Genomic DNA, 20,390 nt, shown 5'->3' with positions numbered 1-20,390 from the left:
TTATTTATATGAATTAATAATCAAGAGAATAAAACTTTGTAAAAATTAGAAACAAAATAAGTGTCTCAAGTAATCCGCAAACCGTTTAGGACCGCATATGGCGACAGGCGTTCGATAATTTTTTTAATATCTCAGTATGTACGTATTACCTATATTGTTAGGTAATGGTTTTACCCGGCATGAGCTGCAATGCCCTGAATTTTTTTTTAATTATGTAATTTTTCAATTAAGTATGTGCACAAATTGAATGACGCCAATAATGTGCATATTTATGAGGGAAACAAAAATTAGAATGTCAATTAAAAGTCTTGCAACAGACTGAAATATTAAATAGGAAGTCACAATTGTGCACGAAAAATTAATCAGGCATAATAATGACAATGAATTATTTAAATGCAGTCAATATTATTAGCAAACAATGATAATGATCGGGTGGAAATTTTTCTGTTCCTTCAAGCGTGAACGCTTTCGTTTTCGTAGGACTGAGAGTCAGTCACGTCAGCTCCGGGCTTCGCACCCCCGATGTAGCTCGGCACCGTTCAACGTCCTATTAGCTGTTAGCTCAGTCGTTTCTCGGACACCACGTACCGTCCACGCCTTCGGACAATGCGAAGAGCGCGTATTCCACACCAATGAACATCATGAATATCAAGTTTATCTGCATATCACTAGTGACGCTAGCCTTGATTCTGAACGTTAACGGGAAGAGGCCCAAGAAGAAACGCATAAGTCTCGAAGCTACCGAATCAACCCCACAACCCAATGTTGTGACATACTCGACTTTTGGATTTAAAGATGTTGGAGCATACGAAGGATTTGTGCCCAGTTCGCCTGACTATGCCACTTACTTGACTGGCAATAGCCGAGATTCTTCGACGCGGTTGTACGCGCCAGCTTTCCCATCATCTATAGATACAACGGGACTAGGAAGTTTCTACGATCCTCAACCAGATGCATCTTCGCACACCATTTCTAGTGATGGATTTGAAACTCACGTGAAACCTTACCAACCTGTATCCATGAACTTTTTTACATCACAAAGTTACGATACAAACGGTGAACAAAACAAGAATACTGGAACAAAAGATGTATATGATTTCAATAATTTCGACAGTAATTCTCCTATTTATGGAACGAAACTAAGTTCTAAAGGTAAAATTAAAAACTTCGGTAATGTAAATTCAACGGATTATAACATTTTCAATAGTGTTTCTTCAGCTATAAATGGTAATACAGCAGACACGGATAACGTAAGTAATAATAATTATTATCCTCAAGTGTCACCCGGGCAATCCGATGCTGAAAAATCGGTAAAGGGGTCTTTGGATACTACACAATTAAAATTTCCCAAGGTAGTTGATTTTACTAATATAAAAAATTATTACCCAACAAGCGTAGAGTCAAAGTTTACAGAATCAATGCATAAACCATACCACTTAGACATATTTAATAACGGAGTTAGTAACGTACATTTAAATCCTTCATATGGATCATTGGATAATAATAAATTTAATACTAAAGATAAGGAAGAGCAGCCGTATAGTGATAAATGGAACTTTAAGAATGAGAAAATTAATTCCTTTATAAAAACAGATGAGAAAACTATACCAGAAGTAAATTCATTAAAAAATGAAGATGTCTCTGAAAATTATCCGATTAACTTTAACAACTTTAAAAAGAACAAGTTCAAACATGATTACAAAGATAAAGTTAAAAATAAGCAATGGAATACGGGTGTCGAAAATAATGTTAATAAACACGGCAATTCAATGAAAGGGTATGAGTATTCTACAAACTATAGTAATACTAGTTTTAAGTATGACTCTGAATTGCCGAAAAGACCTTTCAATAGTAGCATAGATGAAATTGTCCCCGCCAGCAGTAATCTCGATTTCGTTGATTATCAAATTCCGGATAAAGAATACTCTTCATCCTATAAAACATCAAATATTAAATCTGTGTATAATTTTGATAACGACAACATATTTTCTGTATCTAAAAACAAATATAAATTACCAGAAGATAACTTTAATGGCTTTAAAAGTTCATTTACAACACCTGCAACGACCTCGCATTGGGGAAGTATATTTAAGGACACCGAGTTTTCTTCTTTCAAAAGTCATCCCAAAAAACCTTCGTTCAATGACGAACTCAATGATGACATCGTACATATCCCAAAGCGACAACCGAGCCTCGACTTTGAGAAGTACTTTGAAAATAAACCAAGTGATTGGGGTTTTCTTGATAGCTATAAACCGTATAAACCTGTAAAAAGTAGAGATCAGTACGATTGGACGACAAAAGAACTGAACAATAGATATAAATCCGAAGAAGATTTGTTGGGGCTAAGGAATCACGACACATCGCATCCCTCCTACGTGCCATCCTTCAAGCCAAATTACAACTTTGACGAAGATGTCGATTACAAAAAGCTCGCCGCAAAATGGAAGCAGAACTTCCTGAAGGCGAAATACAGAGACTCCATACGTGAATACGAATCATTTGCATCAGAACCGAAACCAGTTCACGTTCCACTTCCGAAACCTTACCCGGTAAGTAAAACTCTGACTGCTAGAATGTAAGATTTACTATGTGCACTGGCTTGGAATCCTTCACCGCTTGATTATAATTTATATAATTAATCAGTAAAAAAAGAGAAGATGGAATGCGGATCGTGTGAATAGCGTTGGACGTCGCGCACTATTTTTCATCGCCTGTGGTCAGTAAGATGATGCGCCTATATGATTACACCTGCTCGGTGAAATCATGAAACTAAACTCCGTGTTCTAGTTAAGTAGTCGGTTAGTATTAACCTATAATATTACGATTGTTCTTTACACATTTATATCGAGCAGCTTGCTATCTTCAATAACAATGAATTTCGTAATAGACTATATTGAATATTGAAAGTGAAAATAAATTCAAACATAATTAATAGTTTACCGACATAGATATAGTAATCAGCTCTTAACCTAAGAATTACAGTCGATTTATGACTATAATCGTTTGTGAAAGCTTTCTTACTGACACTAAAAAAGCATCTTGCTTAAAATAAGGTATTGTCTCCATAGGTGTTCGTCTTTTAGAGGCCGTACAGACTACTTTAATATTTTAGTTGAGTACGAACAATTTTTGGATTTACCGCCCAAAAATCGTTCGTACTCGACTAAAATACTAAAGTAGTCCGAATTAGGATAGATACAAGAAATTAACACTTAAATACCTATAGGTAAAAAATTGTATTTTATAGATTGATTTATAGATATATAAAAATTATATATAAATCAACAACAGGTGTATATTATCATGTATTATTATATGTTTCGAAAGAGTATATACATATGTTTTCTGTGGTGTAGGTAGATGTCCGTTCATACGGGATGGGTTTTTATTAGAAATCAGGTGAGCCATTTGATTTTACGTTCCATTCAATAAACCACCTAGTTGGTTTTTCAGGTTTTCATTTCAGTCTCATTTATTTAATCATATTCGATTTTATATAGTTATTTTAATACTTTTATTAATTTAATGTTTCAATATTTCCAATTAACCCACATATTTGAAAGTTAAAACACACATTAGACAATAAATAATTATAATTAGTTCTATGTATGTATTGAAAAATAAATGCACAAAATAATTATAACAATGCAATTGATGGTACTATCGTGATGATAGGAAGAGGAAGATGGGTAATTATTTCTAATAGGCTATGTAAATGGGGTTCGGAATTTATGTCACGTTATGATTTTCTTGCACTTTGCGTGTTACTTAATTGCCTATAAACGTAGAAGTATGCGGCAATGTTATAGACATGTTCAATTTTACCTCATTATAAGGAGCATGAAAAACGTTATCCAGCTGTTAACCAGTGTGCACTTTTATTGATTCTTGCGTATCTAAATATTTAAGTACGGACTTGATTATTTCTTGCATTTCGTTTCATGTAGGATGGTGCAGGTGACAGTTCGTTTCACTCTTGAAAATTTGTCGTGATTCACGATAATAGTACGTAATAAGAACGTCATACAGGCGATTGTCACCATATACCCATGCTATCTGAAAAACACTTTAATGATTAATAGCAAAGTTTTGTTATAGTGTTAATGATTATACCTATATATTAAAAAAATATTCTGTTCGTCAGTCTCGTTAAAACTCGAGAACGGCTGACCGGATTTATCTTATCTTAGTCTTAAAATGTTCGTAGAGGTATAGGGAAGGTTTAAAAGGTTAAAAAGAAAAATTAGAATAATTGCCGGGAAAACCATAAAAACAACCCTTTTCTTTTTCCCATACAAACGTTTAAGAGTCAAGGGGTAGGGGGTAGGGCAGGGTAGAGGTAGAGTAGTGTAGAGTAGGGATAGGGAAGAAGTGCACATAAGTCAAAGCGAAGCTTGACCGGCTCCGCTAGTCAACGATAAAAAGCTCGGTGTTGGACTGCACTATACGATTGTGTACCTACTTAGTTCTAGTTAGGTTTATAAAATGGTGGAAAAAAAACCTTTAATTACCACCATTATATGACATAACTTGACGTTTCAAAAGTGCTTGAGCCTAATTGAAATATGTAAATGAATGAAGATCGATTTGATTACACCTACATAGGATTGGTATCTCTGGTTTATTCCTGGATTTGGTAAATTTCTAAATTACTATTATTCCCAACTTATCTATAATCATGCGCATTGCGCCGTGTGAAAAACTTCAACCACATGATTTTTGGGAAAATGCTATTTATATTATGTACCTACTTAGAAAGCTAGAGCTAAATCTGCTACTTACATACACTTTATAAATTTGCCGGATGAAAACATAGTAATTGCAATTTTGATAAAAAAGCAGCTAGTCTGCTGTTATAAATGAAAGAAAGAGAATTAGAATATTTGTAAAACTACTAACGAATTTTGTACAAACAATCCCGCACTATGTCTGTTATCTACATAATAAATTATATATAATATGTGATAAAGTTCTGCAGGCTAATTCACTAACTTTGACGTACCTATACATTAGTTGACATAATATACGAAAATGAGATTCTGTCACAAATGTCTGTAACAAATGTCATCCGGTGCTTACTGACAACCCTTCGTGGATATCAAACAGTAGGTAGATGACATTTCTCAGTTGATTTGATGTTTATTTTAATAGATTGTTAAATAAAGATCAAATTAGTGAATAAGCCAGCTGGACCACCTCTGTCACCAAAGCTAAAGCTAGCCACACACCTTTTTATTCACACCAACACATCTCTTAAATTATGTTTTATCTGCCTAGAGGTATCTAGTGATAATATCAAAATAGTTCATAGGTGTGGTTCTTTTGCACTTAGTTTCCGTTTGCAAATCAAATTACAGATAGAAGTTCCACATCCGGTTGTAGTACCGGTGCCGCAGCCATATCCGGTTAGAGTACCGATTCCAAAACCAGTCGCCGTGCCGGTTATTCGTGAACTAACCGTGCCGGTTGAGAAGCCCGTGCCGTACCCGGTCATCAAAAAGGTCCCTTATCCTATAGAGAAGCCTGTACCGGTACCTGTTATAAAACAGGTGCGTTCAGTAGTATAACATAGCCATTCTAACAAGTCTACGTAACATCTTAATTATTTTCGGGTTGTGCGAATTAACCGCGAATTATCTTGTGTATAATTTTCCACAAGCTTTTCGCTTTTATATGTAGATAACTAATTGTTTAGAAGTGTTATACAATCTATTTTATCGATGTGAAAGTTTGGATGGATGGATGTTTGTTATTCAATTATGTTTGAACGGCTGAACCCAAATAAGATTGAAGTCTGGAATAACACATATTATGGTACTTTTTACCCCCCTAACATTCCTACAAGAACGGGATTTACCTACGTGCAGCAACATGGCAACGAGAGTGAAATAAGATAATGTAAATTTAATTTAGATGTCTGTTTAACAATTTTATTTTTTTTTTATATTTTTTTTTCTATATTCCTATATAAATAAAGAAATAGTATTCAATTACTAGTGCATTAACCAACAGAGCTATTTTATTACTTACTTACCTTATTTTGTATAATATATTGTATTGTATGATATTGTACCTATGTATAATAGTGTAAATAATTTTATATGTTGTAAATAATGCACTATTTTTATTAGAAAATATTAACATATCATGGGGAGTACCTTTTAATATTATAATGTATATATGTATATCTAGGTAGGTATCAATGTAATAAAATATATAAATCTAAAATCTCCACAGAATTCTCTGGTTTCGCAGTGAATCGTAGGTACCTAGATACTTAGCGGGGTATCTCTTGGATTTACGTGATTTTTTCACAGTTCGTCGTATTTAACGGAGAATAGTAAAATAAATTAAATTATTTATTTTTCATAACAAATTTCCGTAAATTAATTATTGTTCAATTTAACAAATTACATTTTGTAGAACTCTACTGTTTATTTTCTTCAGTTTACCGTGACGGTTTACTGTCATGTACTTAATAATCGTACTTATATACATTACCAGGTTCGAGTACCAGTGATAAAACCATATCCAGTGCACATTCCACAAATCCGACCAGTGTTCCACCACACTAAACCTCACGAGGAAAGGGATACAGATCCCTATGAAGAGGACTATGTTCCGCGACCAGACCCTGACCGGCCATATAACAAACGACAAAAGAAGTAAGCACTTATTTTTGTACATTTTTAGCAACTTCTGTTACGGATTTAGCGATAGGCCCAAAGGCTTCTACGCGGCCGAAGTCGCAGGCGTCCCTCATCTTAGATTGCCTCCATCTGACGAAGATTTTGCCACGAAGTTGAGTGTCTGACGAACATGTGTTTTTAACGGACCTTCTAACGCCTGTCTTAACACCTATAAGCAGCTTACCTATGCTAGAAACCTGAGCATGTCAATCTTACCTTCATTCTCTTCGCTGTAAAACAAATTTGATACTTACCTACTAGTGTTTTTTTTCAGTAACCGGGAACCTTAATCTATTCAAAAGTTGCGCTATTGTTATATAAATTTTTTTTACGTTTCAGTTCTCGCAAGCGTCCATCATCCAACCCCAAGCGACCATCGCGCGCTCCATACCAAGATCGCAGTAGAAGAAAAAATCCTAATCGGCGACCTTCCAGCTACCAAGACCAGAGACAAAGAAGACCATATAGGAATATGGATTCCTCTGAATACCGTTCTCCCCATAGATACCGGGACGAATTTGATGACTATGACAGTGATAGTGATTTTGAGCGTTATTGCAAAAGAACTGGTAAATGTTAACACTTTATAAGTGTTGAATAAAAGCAGGCGTCAATATGCAGAAGGTCATTATGAATAGTGAATATTTCATAAATTTTGCTGTTAGAGGATGCCTGCGACTTCGCCTGCGTGAAAATCAGTTTTTCACAAATCTCCCCGTGATTCATTATTTTTTCTGGAATAAATTTCAGCTAAATCCCTTCGGTTTTTGTGAAAGAGTTACAAACATATATTACATATATAATACACACACACACCTTTTGCGTTTATAATGGTACTTGGATTTTCCGCGAAAAACTTAAATCTTTTACGTAAATTGCCCCGAAACCGGAGCATTTTCAGTAGATGTTAAATCTACAATGTGTCATTGCGAAGTCAAATTTTGTAATGGGTGATGCTGTTCCTCATATTCATCAGGTTTTCGCGATAAATAGCAAAATAAATCAAATATTCACTTAATCAAACTTACTGACATTTAAGCACTTCATGACTGGAGTCGGAAAATCTTACGGTTGTTTTTTAAATTCTTTAAGGAAAATATTTACATCATGCAGTTTAATTTCGAGCCGAGCAAAATTATCATTTTAGCAACTGTGATGATAACACCCAAGCTGTGGTGTGAAAAGTTTTTTACGACATTTTTAATAACAACATGCATTTCTTATATTAGTGTAAATATTATATATTTAGTTAACTAGTAGGTTTATAAGTGTTTCATAAATTTAACTGTTTAGTTTTATAAAGCTAGGTCCTATTTATATCTGCTTATTATTTATTTTACATTTCAACGTGCCAAACGTCCAATCATAAAAAAAAATGTTTAATCTATTTTATATGCTCTGCATAAATTGTCGAAATTATTCTTCATTCTTATGTCTAATATTTATCTTTTAATGAGGTAAATAATTCGCATACTATTAAATTGTAAATAAAAGAAAAATAAAAAATACATGTGTTTTTATAAACCATAAATGACCGCACAAACAAGACAAACACAGACAGTTGACAATTTAGCTAAGATATTTCATCTGTGTGTTTATGTAAATGTGCATTATAAGAAATTAGAATTAGAAAATACCACGTGTCCCAAAACGGTGAAGGAACAACATCGTGAGGAAACGTAAATACCTGAGAATTTTTCTTAATTCTCTGCGTGTGTGAAGTCTGCCAGCGTGGTGGACTATTAGCCTAACCCCTCTCATTCTTAGATTCTTAGAGGAGAATCGTGCTCAACAGTGGGCCAATAATGGGTAGTTAATCAGTGGCGGAATTGCCAGTAAGCTAAGTACGCTGGAGCCTAGAGCGGCAGATTTTAGGGGGCGGCAAATTTCTGTTCTACATAAATAAATAAACTAACGATAATTTTATTATTTTAGTCCTGTACGTCTTGCATAGTCCTACTAAAATATGACCTAAAACTTGCAATTTTATTGAAACAATTGTGTCAGAGTATAAGGGGTTTCACATCAGAAGCGGTTGTCTGCAAACACAATTATTGAGTAAGTAATAAGTCCGTCAGGTCTAACAATTCCCACTAAGAATGTTACCAATAAACCCAGAGTGGCAGAGAATGATCTTGAGTGGAGTCACGCACTTGTGAACGATGTGTGTAGGGTTAAAGGATCCTTTGACTGTTAACAAACACTTCCCTTTTCAAGAAGAAGAAGAAGAAATACTTAATTGCACACAAAAATACAATTATTGACGAGAGAACTTGCGAAGAAAGAGCTGGAAGGTAGTTAATGATGATGTAATGTTTAGCTAATGATCACAGGATTGCATTATGACACCAGCTTAATTACAAAATATCGATTGTGATCGCAAATGTGCAGATAATACTACGAGTAGTTAGTACACTCAAATATATGGGTGGCTCGCACGCACAAGATCAACGCACGGTCGCGGTTGGGAGAGCGCTTTTACTCGCGCTCTGCTAAACAGACACCTTGTTTACTACAGATTCCGATCCATAATCCATAGCTGCATTGTAAATATTATAAAACTATCCATATATTACTTGTTTTTGCTGTCCATACAAACTTGGTCGCTAACTATGGGCCTCATAAGAAGGCTCAGTCACACAGTGGGTGATGGAACGAGCTATGTTAGAACTATCTCTGCGTGATCGAATCAGGAATGAGGAGATCCGCAGAAGAACCAAAGTCACCGAAATAGCTCAACGAGATGCGAAGCTGAAGTGGCAATGGGCGGGGCACATTGTTCGAAGAGCCGATGGACGTTGGGGTCCCAATGTGCTGGAATGGCGACCCCGCACTAGTAAGCGCAGTGTTGGCCGACCCCCCCACCAGGTGGACTGACGACATCAAGCGAGTCGCAGGGTTTCGCAGTATCGTGATGTTTGGAAGTCTATACAAAAGGCCTATGTCCTGCAGTGGACGTCCATCGGCTGATGTGATGATGATGATGATCCATATATTATATCAAATAACTGCCTCCTTGGACCAGTCGTTGGCCCATGTGACTTCAACATGAGGCCAATTCTTAGCTGGTGACGTGCAACTACCAATCTGATCGGTTTTTTTGATATTTTGCAAATGATTCTTATGGAACGAAAAATCAAGGAAATTGCGGAGATTCATCATTGACTGATAATAATGAATCTCCGTATTTACACGAATATAGATTATTCCGAATTTCCTCAGAAATGGGATCTGTGCGGAAGAAACCAGCCAGTTATTCGTATTAATGAAAAAAAAAAAATTTCTTCAGGGTTTTTTTTATTTATTTATATTGTAATAAAATGAAGCCTTTCAGAAACAACTTTAAGAATGGAAAAATCTAAGATAAATTTTTTCAGAAGAAGAATAAATTTCAATTAATTAATGCAAAAATAATCGTATCTTTTTTAAATGATCCTAATAAATTGAGAACCTGTGACTTTCGCAATCTTGTAAAAGCTTCTCAGCCCATGATTTTACTATAGGTATACCTATAGTAAAATCCGTAAAAAGCCACATACCGTAGTATGTGGCTTTGAGAAGTAACAGGTTTCAAAGGTCGAGTAGGCTTAGCAAGCTACCAACGACATAATTATCTCGTGAAGAGAAATAGACAAAATGTCTAACAATGGCGCGACCGGCTGTCGAGGTCCCGGGTTCGAGTCCTGGCTCAGGCTTTGGCTTTGAAAGTTTGACTTTCTACCTACTGAGTGTTTCTTTCTCGGAAATTTTCTTTGAGAATGTGGTGTACTTTGCCGTGGCTCGGAGAGCAGTTTAAGTCCGGTCTTCTGATACTTCTGATTGTAAATGAATTTAACGTTCACAGCCCCCATTCAAAGGTATATTACTACCCAACAAATGTAAAAAGGGTAATAGATAATTATATTGTATTTAAATGAACTTTATCAGAAAAACTTTTCATAATACAGTTTTCTACAAGAGCCAAGTTAACATTCACATGTTAACATTCACAAAGAATTTTTCAAATCGGACCAGGAGTTCCTGAGATTAGCGCGTTCAATGAAACAAACAAACTCTTCTGCTTTATAATATTGGTTTAGATAAGATCCTTATAAAAACCCCACAAACAAATTAGTTAAGTATTAATTAGTTAAAAGAGGGTGAATTATTAATTTATGAGGTAATTTAGAAGTGTATAGGCGCCTGATGAAAACTAATAAAACTGCAATCACGTGCATAATTTTATTTGCTAATAATTCAGGCGTCTGTGGTGAGGTAATTGTTAAGAATAAAAAATTTTAGTTGCTTTAATTAGTGCTCGGGTCATGGTTAGCGGTTGTTCGTCACGAGTTCTTTATTGCAGTTTTCGTTGTTCTCAAGTTTGGAATACCTTTCCCACGAAAATGTTGCGCCAAGTCAAATTATCTGGATCTAGACTTTATAATTAGCTTAGACACATCTGCAACTAAATGAATTATTTACCTAAGACATATTATATTTAAAAAATTAGAGCTGTGATAGCCCAGTGGATATGACCTCTGCTTCGGATTCCGGAGGGTGTGGGTTCGAATCCGGTCCGGGTTATGCATCTCCAATTGTTCATTTGTGTGCATTTTAAGAAATTAAATATCATGTGTCTCAAAAACTTCACAACATGACGAATGTGTTCGTCATGTTGTGAAGGAAAACATCGTGAGGAAACCTGCATACCTACCAGAGAACTTCCTTAATTCTCTGCGTATGTGAAGTCTGCCAATCCGCATTGGGCCAGCGTGACTATTGGCCTAACCCCTCTCATTCTGAGAGGAGGCTTGAGCTCAGCAGTGAGCCGAATATGGGTTGATAACGATGATATTTAAAATCTTCACGTAAAGTTTTATATGGTTGGTGTGTGTCTGTGGTATCGTAGCTTTTAAAGTACTTAACAAATTATTATTATTACTTATCTGTTTTTTTGTTTAAGAAAGAATTCGATCCACACACTACCTAACAGTATCCGGGTTAGTTAAACACAAGCTTTTTATGAAATAAAATGCCTTAATCGTTAAATCGTAAAAAAAGGCTTACATTATATGCAGTGGCGTGCATTTCATACATGCAAAAAAATATTGCCTAACGTAAGGGCTCAATACAAACCTATGTTGACCCACGGAATACATAGTTGGATAAGGAATTTTCCAATTTTTACTTAAAGTGACGATATTTGCTGTACAGTATAGTTCGGACTTAAAATAAAGCTCGTGCACTACAGAAACGAGTAAAATCACAACTTACAAAATCCTTGGCTATTTGTAGCCTATTTAGCAATGAAGCATGCTCTATGTAGCGGTGTATGTACCTACATATGTATACAGCTACATAGAGCATGCTTCATGATCGTCTAGTAGGTAATTCAATTACGAGAATACAACACTGAACATGGTTATATGTTTTCTGTGACATGCTTAAGGCGAAGACGTAATTCTAAAAAGTTAGATTTGAATATTTCAGCAAGTTAAGCTATAATTATCTGTACTAATTTATAAATGTAATAGTAAGTCTGTCTGTCTTCTGCTACCTTTTCACGGCTAAACAGATGAACTGATCAAAACGACCATTGATCCAAAAGTTAAGCGAAAGCTTCTTAAGGTGTTGGTCGAAGCTTTGAAACGACTATCGGAACAATAATAATTAACTTAACATTCCTTGATGATTATAATTATTATTGGCAAATAGCAGGCCTCCCTATTTTAACGGCAAGCCTCCCTCGATATTGTAATAATAAAATTATTTAACGACCACAACCATTTTTTATTGATAATAACCGGAACCAAGATTAACAACCGGGGCCGGCATTGACAACCCATAATCGGGAGCGATGGCTTAACGTGCTCTCAGATTGACGAAGGTGTGAAACCATTACACCACCACCTTCCTAACTTCGGTCTAAGCTCAAACCAGGACTCGAACCTTGTGAACATATTGTGTACTAGGTAGGACACATGATCTCAAGGTCCTTGGTTAAATAGGTACTTATTGTCATTTTCGTGCAAGCTGCAACTCGAGCCGTTTAAATTGATATTCATAAAATAAAAGTATAAGTATTTAATGAAACATTAATCATTATCATCATCATCATTGTCAACCCATATTCAGCTCACTGCTGAGCACAAGTCTCCCCTCAAAATAAGAGGGGTTAGGCCTTAATCCACCACGCTGGCCCATTGCGGATTGGCAGACTTCACACACGTAGAGAATTGAGAAAATTCTCAGGTATGCAGGTTTTTCCTTCACCGTTTGAGACATATGATATTTAATTTTCCAAAATGCACATAACTGAAAAGTTAAAGGTGCACGCCCCGGACCAGATTCGAATCTACACCCTCGAAATCGGAGGCAGAGGTCAAATCCACTAGACTATCATGGCTCTCAAACATTAATAATAACAGATAATAGAAACCGTCTATAAGTACTCCCCTTAAGTTATAGGTCAACCAATATGATTTATAGGTCATTCGCATAATATCAGACATTGATAAAGTATCTGTGTATCAATTAACACTGCACGAATCACGCATCCTGTCTTTCCGATGTCTTGCCTTGCTAACCTTGCCGCAGTGGCTGCTATAATTTACTTTAGAGACAGCAGCTCGAGCTCCTAACTCTCACTCGCAGAGATATTCGAGCAGGAGGTATGTCTGCCAGGTCTACCGCGTCCTTGAATCTTGCCTTGTATGACACCCTGCAAGATCAGATTATCCGATACCTACGGAACTCAGATCAATTACATAAGTATCGCGCCCAAATTCACGAACAGGATTGTTTGTAATTTTCTGAAGATCAAACGAGCTTAGATAGAGTACAAGATTTTGCCTTTATTTACACCTGGTGTACTATGGTGTATTACACAAAAAGGTATTTTTACGGTGCTCTTTAACCAACGAGCACGATTACAACTATAAAACATCGATTCTATAAAGACAGTTTTTATAATCGCATTAGATCGTTGATCATATACTTTGACAGAAAAGTAACGTCTACCGAGACAGGTCCTTATCTAATCAGTGAGTTACGGACGCATAATGTGTCTAAGATACTTTCCTAAACATTTAATTTTAGTTAGAACTTCCAACTTCTTCATTCGTTTATAATCTCGTTTAGAGCACGTCAAACAGAAAGTCACGCCAAATCATTGTTTGCCATGTTATTACAGTATAATTTTAGCCTATTCTAAAGAGGCGTGGATATGGAGTTTAGGCTCGACAAGCTGAAAGGCGGGCTGACGGGCTTAGGAGTAACACTTTTAGGATCACTTTCGTTCATGATAATGACCGTCATAAGTTTCTCACTCCGGGCTGAGAATTTTTAGTGAAAATTTCTTAGAAGAAAATAAAGCTCAGTATTTCGTAGCTCGAACCAAGATTTCCTGAACTGATGGAACATAGGCGAAAAAATCCACAGTTCATGTGGGATTAGTGGAAAATTTAATTTCACGCCGACTCCCGGAAGTCGCGGGCGTCCTCTAGTGAGATATAACTATGACTTGCATTATTGATAATCAAATACAAACAGAAGTTAGTACTTATTCAGAAGACAAGCATGTACTCAAAGTTTATTGACTTTATACTTATAGTTAGTTTATTATGTTTAGTGACATGAATTTACCGATATTATTGATTAAGGAAAATTCACAAAATATCACTAAGAGTCGGACTAACGGAGTTATCGGAAACCGGAAAAAATAAAAGTAGTAATAACTGCCTCTAATTTGCATATACTTAGTATGAGTTCTACAGCTCAAAAGCGTCGATGGTTTTCGAATATCGAAATCCCTCAAAACAGAATTCATTGATAGACAAATTGAAGTAGGTTAATTTTATCATCAATCTATTTAGTACTCGAAGTCATTGTATTTATTTTTTTATGAAATGTACCCAGTATCTACCTTCTAACTCATTCTTTATCATGGAAAACTTCGTCTATATACTTATAAGTTTTTTTAAATTATTTTATTGAGGAAGGAACTTACGCTAACTTATCCTAATAACTATACAAATCATTCCCACGTGGAATGGTGGCAAGAATACTGGCGGCATTTTCAGCCAGCCAGGCTGAACCTTTACGCATAAAATGAGCTAGCCCTTCTGTCACCCGTCGAGGCAACCAGCCGCGGTGAAATGATTTGGTAAATTTTTTTGGCACTGCGACTATATAAAACTCAAAGAAACATCGATAATAAAAATTATCGACTTAACAAAACAAACAGTAACCGTCCAATCCACATTGACAACATAGTGTAGTAATAGTGTATCATCAGTGTTAAAAGTATAACTAATGCCAGGAATATTTATTCATTATCTAGTACATGTGTACCAACTCGAATACCATCATCTTTTACTAGATAATATATACATAGAGCTTTGTACTAGGGTATTTCTTGGTATATTTGTTCACAAATAAGTCTTAGTCATAACATTTGAGAAGTCGCAAGCTACCGGTTAGTGCTAAAAAACAAAGGTTATCTGATCATCTTTCATGATTCTGACTTTCATGTTACATTAGTCAAAATTAAAACTAAATAATAGTTTTTATCGAATTTCACAAGGTATCACCAATAAAAATCAAATCTATAAGTGCAGGCTAATTAGAACATAGTTACCACTTTAGATTAAGAAATTAAATAAGTACCTATCACGTGTCTCAAACAGTGAAGGAAAAACATCGTGAGGAAACCTGCTTACCAAAGAATTTTGTTAAATCTCTGCGTTTGTGAAGTCTGCCAATCCGCATTGGGCTAGCGTGGTGGACTATTGGCCTAACCCCTCCCATTCTGAGAGGTGACTCGAGTTCAGCAGTGAGCCGAATATGGGTTGATAATGATGGTGGTGACACTTTAGTACGTAGACGTAATGTGTGTCTATTAAAAGGTATCTATTAATTTTGTCTGAATGATTAACTTAAAAGAGTCTAATATGTTTTATACCTACTTGGTAAGTAAATCAATAGCATGTTGCGTAAAATTGAACTCTTACATAAAAACCAATAAGGAACATTAATTTTGTAATATAAGTTCCTAATTAGAGTGTTCCTTGTCACGTCAATGCTCAACCAGTCGCATTGTAGTCAATCAATGGCGCACCTAATTACAAAATGCCGGCACGCGTGTAATAATAAAAACATTTTTACATTGATATTCATAAATTAAAGCAAGTACGTATGTACTGAAACATTAATCATCGTCATCATCATTGTCAACCCATATTCAGCTCACTGCTGAGCACAAGTCTCCCCTCAGAATAAGAGGGGTTAGGCCTTAATCCACCACGCTGGCCCAATGCGGATTGGCAGACTTCACACACGTAGAGAATTAAGAAAATTCTTAGGTATGCAGGTTTTTCCTTCACCGTTTGCGACATATAATATTTAATTTTCCAAAATGCACATAACTGAAAAGTTGGAGGTGCATTCCCCGGACCGGATTCGAACCTACGCCCTCGGAATTGGAGGCGGAGGTCAAATCCACTGGACTATCATGGCTCTCAAACATTAATAATAACAGATAATAGAAACCGTCTATAAGTACTCCCCTTAAGTTAGAGGTCAACCAATATGATTTATAGGTCATTCGCATAATATCAGACATTGATAAAGTATCTGTGTATCAATTAACACTGATAATCGATCGAGATTCGAGAATCACGCATCCTGTCTTTCCGATGTCTTGCCTTGCTAACCTTGCCGCAGTGGCTGCTATAATTTACTTTAGAGACAGCAGCTCGAGCTCCTAACTCTCACTCGCAGAGATATTCGAGCAGGAGGTATGTCTGCCAGGTCTACCGCGTCCTTGAATCTTGCCTTGTATGACATGCTGCAAGATCAGATTATCCGATACCTACGGATCTCAGATCAATTACATAAGGACTAGTATCGCACCCAAATTCACGAACAGGATTGTCTGTCATTTTCTGAAAATCAAACGAGCTTAGATAGAGAACTACAAGTTTTTGCCTTTATTTACACCTGAATGGTGTACTACACAAAAAGGTATTTTTACGGTGCTCTTTAATCAACGAGCACGATTACGATAAAACATCGATTCTATATAGACAGTTTTTATAATCGCATTAGATCGTTGATCATATACTTTTACAGAAAAGTAACATCTACTGATACAGGTCCTTATCTAATTAGTGAGTTACGGACGCATAATGTGTCTAAGATACTTTCCTAAACATTTAATTTTAGTTAGAACTTCCAACTTCTTCATTCGTTAATAATATCGTTTAGAGGACGTCAAACAGAAAGTAACGCCAAATCATTGTTTGCCATGTTATTACATTATAATTTTAGCCTATTCTAAAGAAGCGTGGATATGAATAATGAAGCTTAGGCCCGACAAGCTTAAATGCGGGTTGGCAGGCTTAGGATTAACACTTTTTGGATCACGTTGTTCATGTTTATGACCGTTATCACGTGGTATTCGAGGCACGGGGTGTTATTCCACCAAGTTTCCCATTCCGAGCTGAATTTTTAGTGAAAATTTCTTAGAAGAAAGTAAAACTCAGTATTTCGCAACTCGAACCCAAGACTTCCTGAACAGATGCCACATAGGCGAAAAAATCCACAGTTCATGCGGGATTAGTGGAAAATTTAATTTCACGCGGACGTAGTTGCGGGCGCCCTCTAGTGAGATATAACTATGACTTGCATTATTGATAATCAAATACAAACAGAAGTTAGTACTTATTTAGAAGACAAGCATGTACTCAAAGTTTATTGACTTTTATACTTATAGTTAGTTTATTATGTTTAGTGACATGAATTTACCGATATTATTGATTTAGGAAAATTCACAAAATATCACTAAGAGTCGGACTAACGGAGTTATCGGAAACCGGAAAAAATAAAAGTAGTAATAACTGCCTCTAATTTGCATATACTTAGTATGAGTTCTACAGCTCAAAAGCGTCGATGGTTTTCGAATATCGAAATCCCTCAAAACAGAATTCATTGATAGACAAATTGAAGTAGGTTAATTTTATCATCAATCTATTTAGTACTCGAAGTCATTGTATTTATTTTTTTATGAAATGTACCCAGTATCTACCTTCTAACTCATTCTTTATCATAGAAAACTTCGTCTATATACTTATAAGTTTTTTTTAATTATTTTATTGAGGAAGGAACTTACGCTAACTTATCCTAATAACTATACAAATCATTCCCACGTGGAATGGTGGCAAGAATACTGGCGGCATTTCCAGCCAGACAGGCTGATCCTTTGCGCTTAAAATGAGCCTGCCCTTCTGTCACCCGTCGAGGCAACCAGCCGCGGTGAAATGATTTGGTAAATTTTTTGGCACTGCGACTATATATAACTCAAACAAACATCGGTAATAAAAATTATCGACTTAACAAAACAAACAGTAACCGTCCAATCCACATTGACAACATAGTGTAGTAATAGTGTATCATCAGTGTTAAAGGTATAACTAATGCCAGGAATATTTATTTATTATCTAGTACATGTGTACCGACTCGAATACCATCATCTTTTACTAGATAATATATACATAGAGCTTTGTACTAGGGTATTTCTTGGTATATTTGTTCACAAATAAGTCTTAGTCATAACATTTGAGGAGTCGCAAGCTACCGGTTAGTGCCAAATAACAAAGGTTATCTGATCATCTTTCATGATTCTGACTTTCATGTTACATTAGTCCCAATTAAAACTAAATAATAGTTTTTATCGAATTTCACAAGGTATCACCAATAAAAATCAAATCTATAAGTGCAGGCTAATTAGAACATAGTTACCACTTTAGATTAAGAAATTAAATAAGTACCTATCACGTGTCTCAAACAGTGAAGGAAAAACATCGTGAGGAAACCTGCTTACCAAAGAATTTTGTTAAATCTCTGCGTGTGTGAAGTCTGCCAATCCGCATTGGGCTAGCGTGGTGGACTATTGGCCTAATCCCTCCCATTCTGAGAGGAGACTCGAGTTCAGCAGTGAGCCGAATATGGGTAGATAATGATGGCGGTGCCACTTTAGTACGTAGACGTAATGTGTGTCTATTAAAAGGTATCTATTAATTTTGTCTGAATGATTAACTTAAAAGAGTCTAATAAGTATTATACCTACTTGGTAAGTTAATCAATAGCATGTTGCGTAAAATTGAACTCTTACATAAAAACCAATAAGGAACATTAATTTTGTAATATAAGTTCCTAATTAGAGTGTTCCTTGTCACGTCAATGCTCAACCAGTCGCATTGTAGTCAATCAATGGCGCACCTAATTACAAAATGCCGGCACGCGTGTAATAATAAAAACCCACCAATTTTTCCACAATGAATTATGTATTGACGTCACGCCAAAATTTCGCTTAAATAATCGACAATCACGATACGTTTTGGCTGATCATGGTGTTAGCTTTACCATAGACGGGCAACTTTAGGGAACATTTTCATTGGTTGATGGGAAACGGTATGGAGTACGGAATATCTTTGGTTATGCCAAGTTAAATTTTGTCAACAGTTTATCAGTCCTTGCCGTAGATATTGATGAACTAATTGATTTTTTGGTTAGCATTGTTGAGATTTTCAGAAGTAGGAGGTACCTACCTAAGTATCTCTTTCAATATTCACTTTGTATTTCGGTATATTTCGCGTTTATGTTCTTTATGTAGACTTTATTCGTCTTCGAGGATTGTCTAGCTAGTCAGATTGGCATTTAAAAACTTCAGTTTTTTTTAATAAATCATCTATTTTTCTACATTTCCCGGCATTTGAGCACGGCATACTGGCGGTTGTGTTTCCTGACACTTATAATTTAAACACTTTCAAAGCAAGAGTGAATAGGCATCAGCATGCTTTCATAAGCTCAGACCAGCAGTCCAGCATTGAAGAAACTGCGCACATCGCATGAGCAGATTTGTATACTAGCCATTTAGCCCTGTATTTGTCACCCCTGGTTCAACCAAGTGTGGCACTATTCTATTTACAATCCGGGGATTCGCAGGATTTCATTATTATCATTATCAACCCATATGGGGATATGACCACACCCTCCGGAATCGGAGGCAGAGGTCATATCCACTGGGCTATCACCAATAGGACTAGAATTTCTTTTTTTCCATCATTCAGTCTTGTGATTGGAATGATGCAACATACAAGCTTGAAACTAGGTAACTTAAGCCTTGAATAGTACGGTACCTCCACAGTAAAGTCCACTGACTCATCACCAAGAGTTCGTGGATTGATCCCGTCCGTCGGACTATTGTAGGGGAAACAGAAATTAAAAAGTCATATTTAAAAGAACTTCTATCTTCTTAACTCAAAAAGTACGGCAAATATTCTTGGTTTTTTAAACAAAGCTGTTTACAAATCAGTGTAAACGAAACTTAAGTGTTAGTGATCGTATAAATGGACAGCGGATGCGTGGATCGCTGCGACTGTGATGAGCCTTGAATTATCCGAATCGAATTCACAACAGTGGTCGTGCAATCGCGCAATATACTTGACATAGTATTTATAGCTACCATTAATACTACTTGTACTATGAATGAAATGTACGAAACTCATTGAGATTTTAGTCTCTCTCGTCTTCTTTAAGTTTGTATTGAGATGGTTTTTTTTTAATAAAGTTTAAACAATCATTATATTATATCCTCAAAATAAATGTGTAATTCTGCTACTGCAATAGAAAAAGCATTCAAAAACTAATGGTATCCCG

General features: G+C 35.9%; 1 protein-coding gene across 2 annotated transcripts; it reads left to right on the top strand.

Moving 5' to 3' along the window:
* Nucleotides 1–319: 319 nt before the first annotated feature.
* LOC112043725 (putative uncharacterized protein DDB_G0282133) lies at nt 320–8,034 on the top strand. Of its 2 annotated transcripts, XM_024079259.2 has the most exons (4): nt 320–2,552; nt 5,361–5,552; nt 6,508–6,668; nt 7,032–8,034. In XM_024079259.2, exons 1-4 carry the CDS (start codon nt 633–635, stop codon nt 7,270–7,272), a joined length of 2,514 nt encoding a protein of 837 aa, XP_023935027.1. In that variant the 5' UTR covers nt 320–632; the 3' UTR covers nt 7,273–8,034. The 2 variants fall into 2 exon arrangements, with proteins under 2 accessions (XP_023935027.1, XP_023935029.1); XM_024079261.2 differs by lacking the exon at nt 5,361–5,552 and having other exon boundaries at nt 327–2,552.
* Nucleotides 8,035–20,390: the final 12,356 nt, after the last annotated feature.

The sequence above is a fragment of the Bicyclus anynana genome, chromosome 7 (genome assembly GCF_947172395.1).
Source record: "Bicyclus anynana chromosome 7, ilBicAnyn1.1, whole genome shotgun sequence".
Classification (NCBI taxonomy): Eukaryota; Metazoa; Arthropoda; class Insecta; order Lepidoptera; family Nymphalidae; genus Bicyclus; species Bicyclus anynana.
The sequence above is the reverse complement of the archived record's forward strand: the minus strand, read 5'-3'. Positions and strand labels throughout refer to the sequence as shown.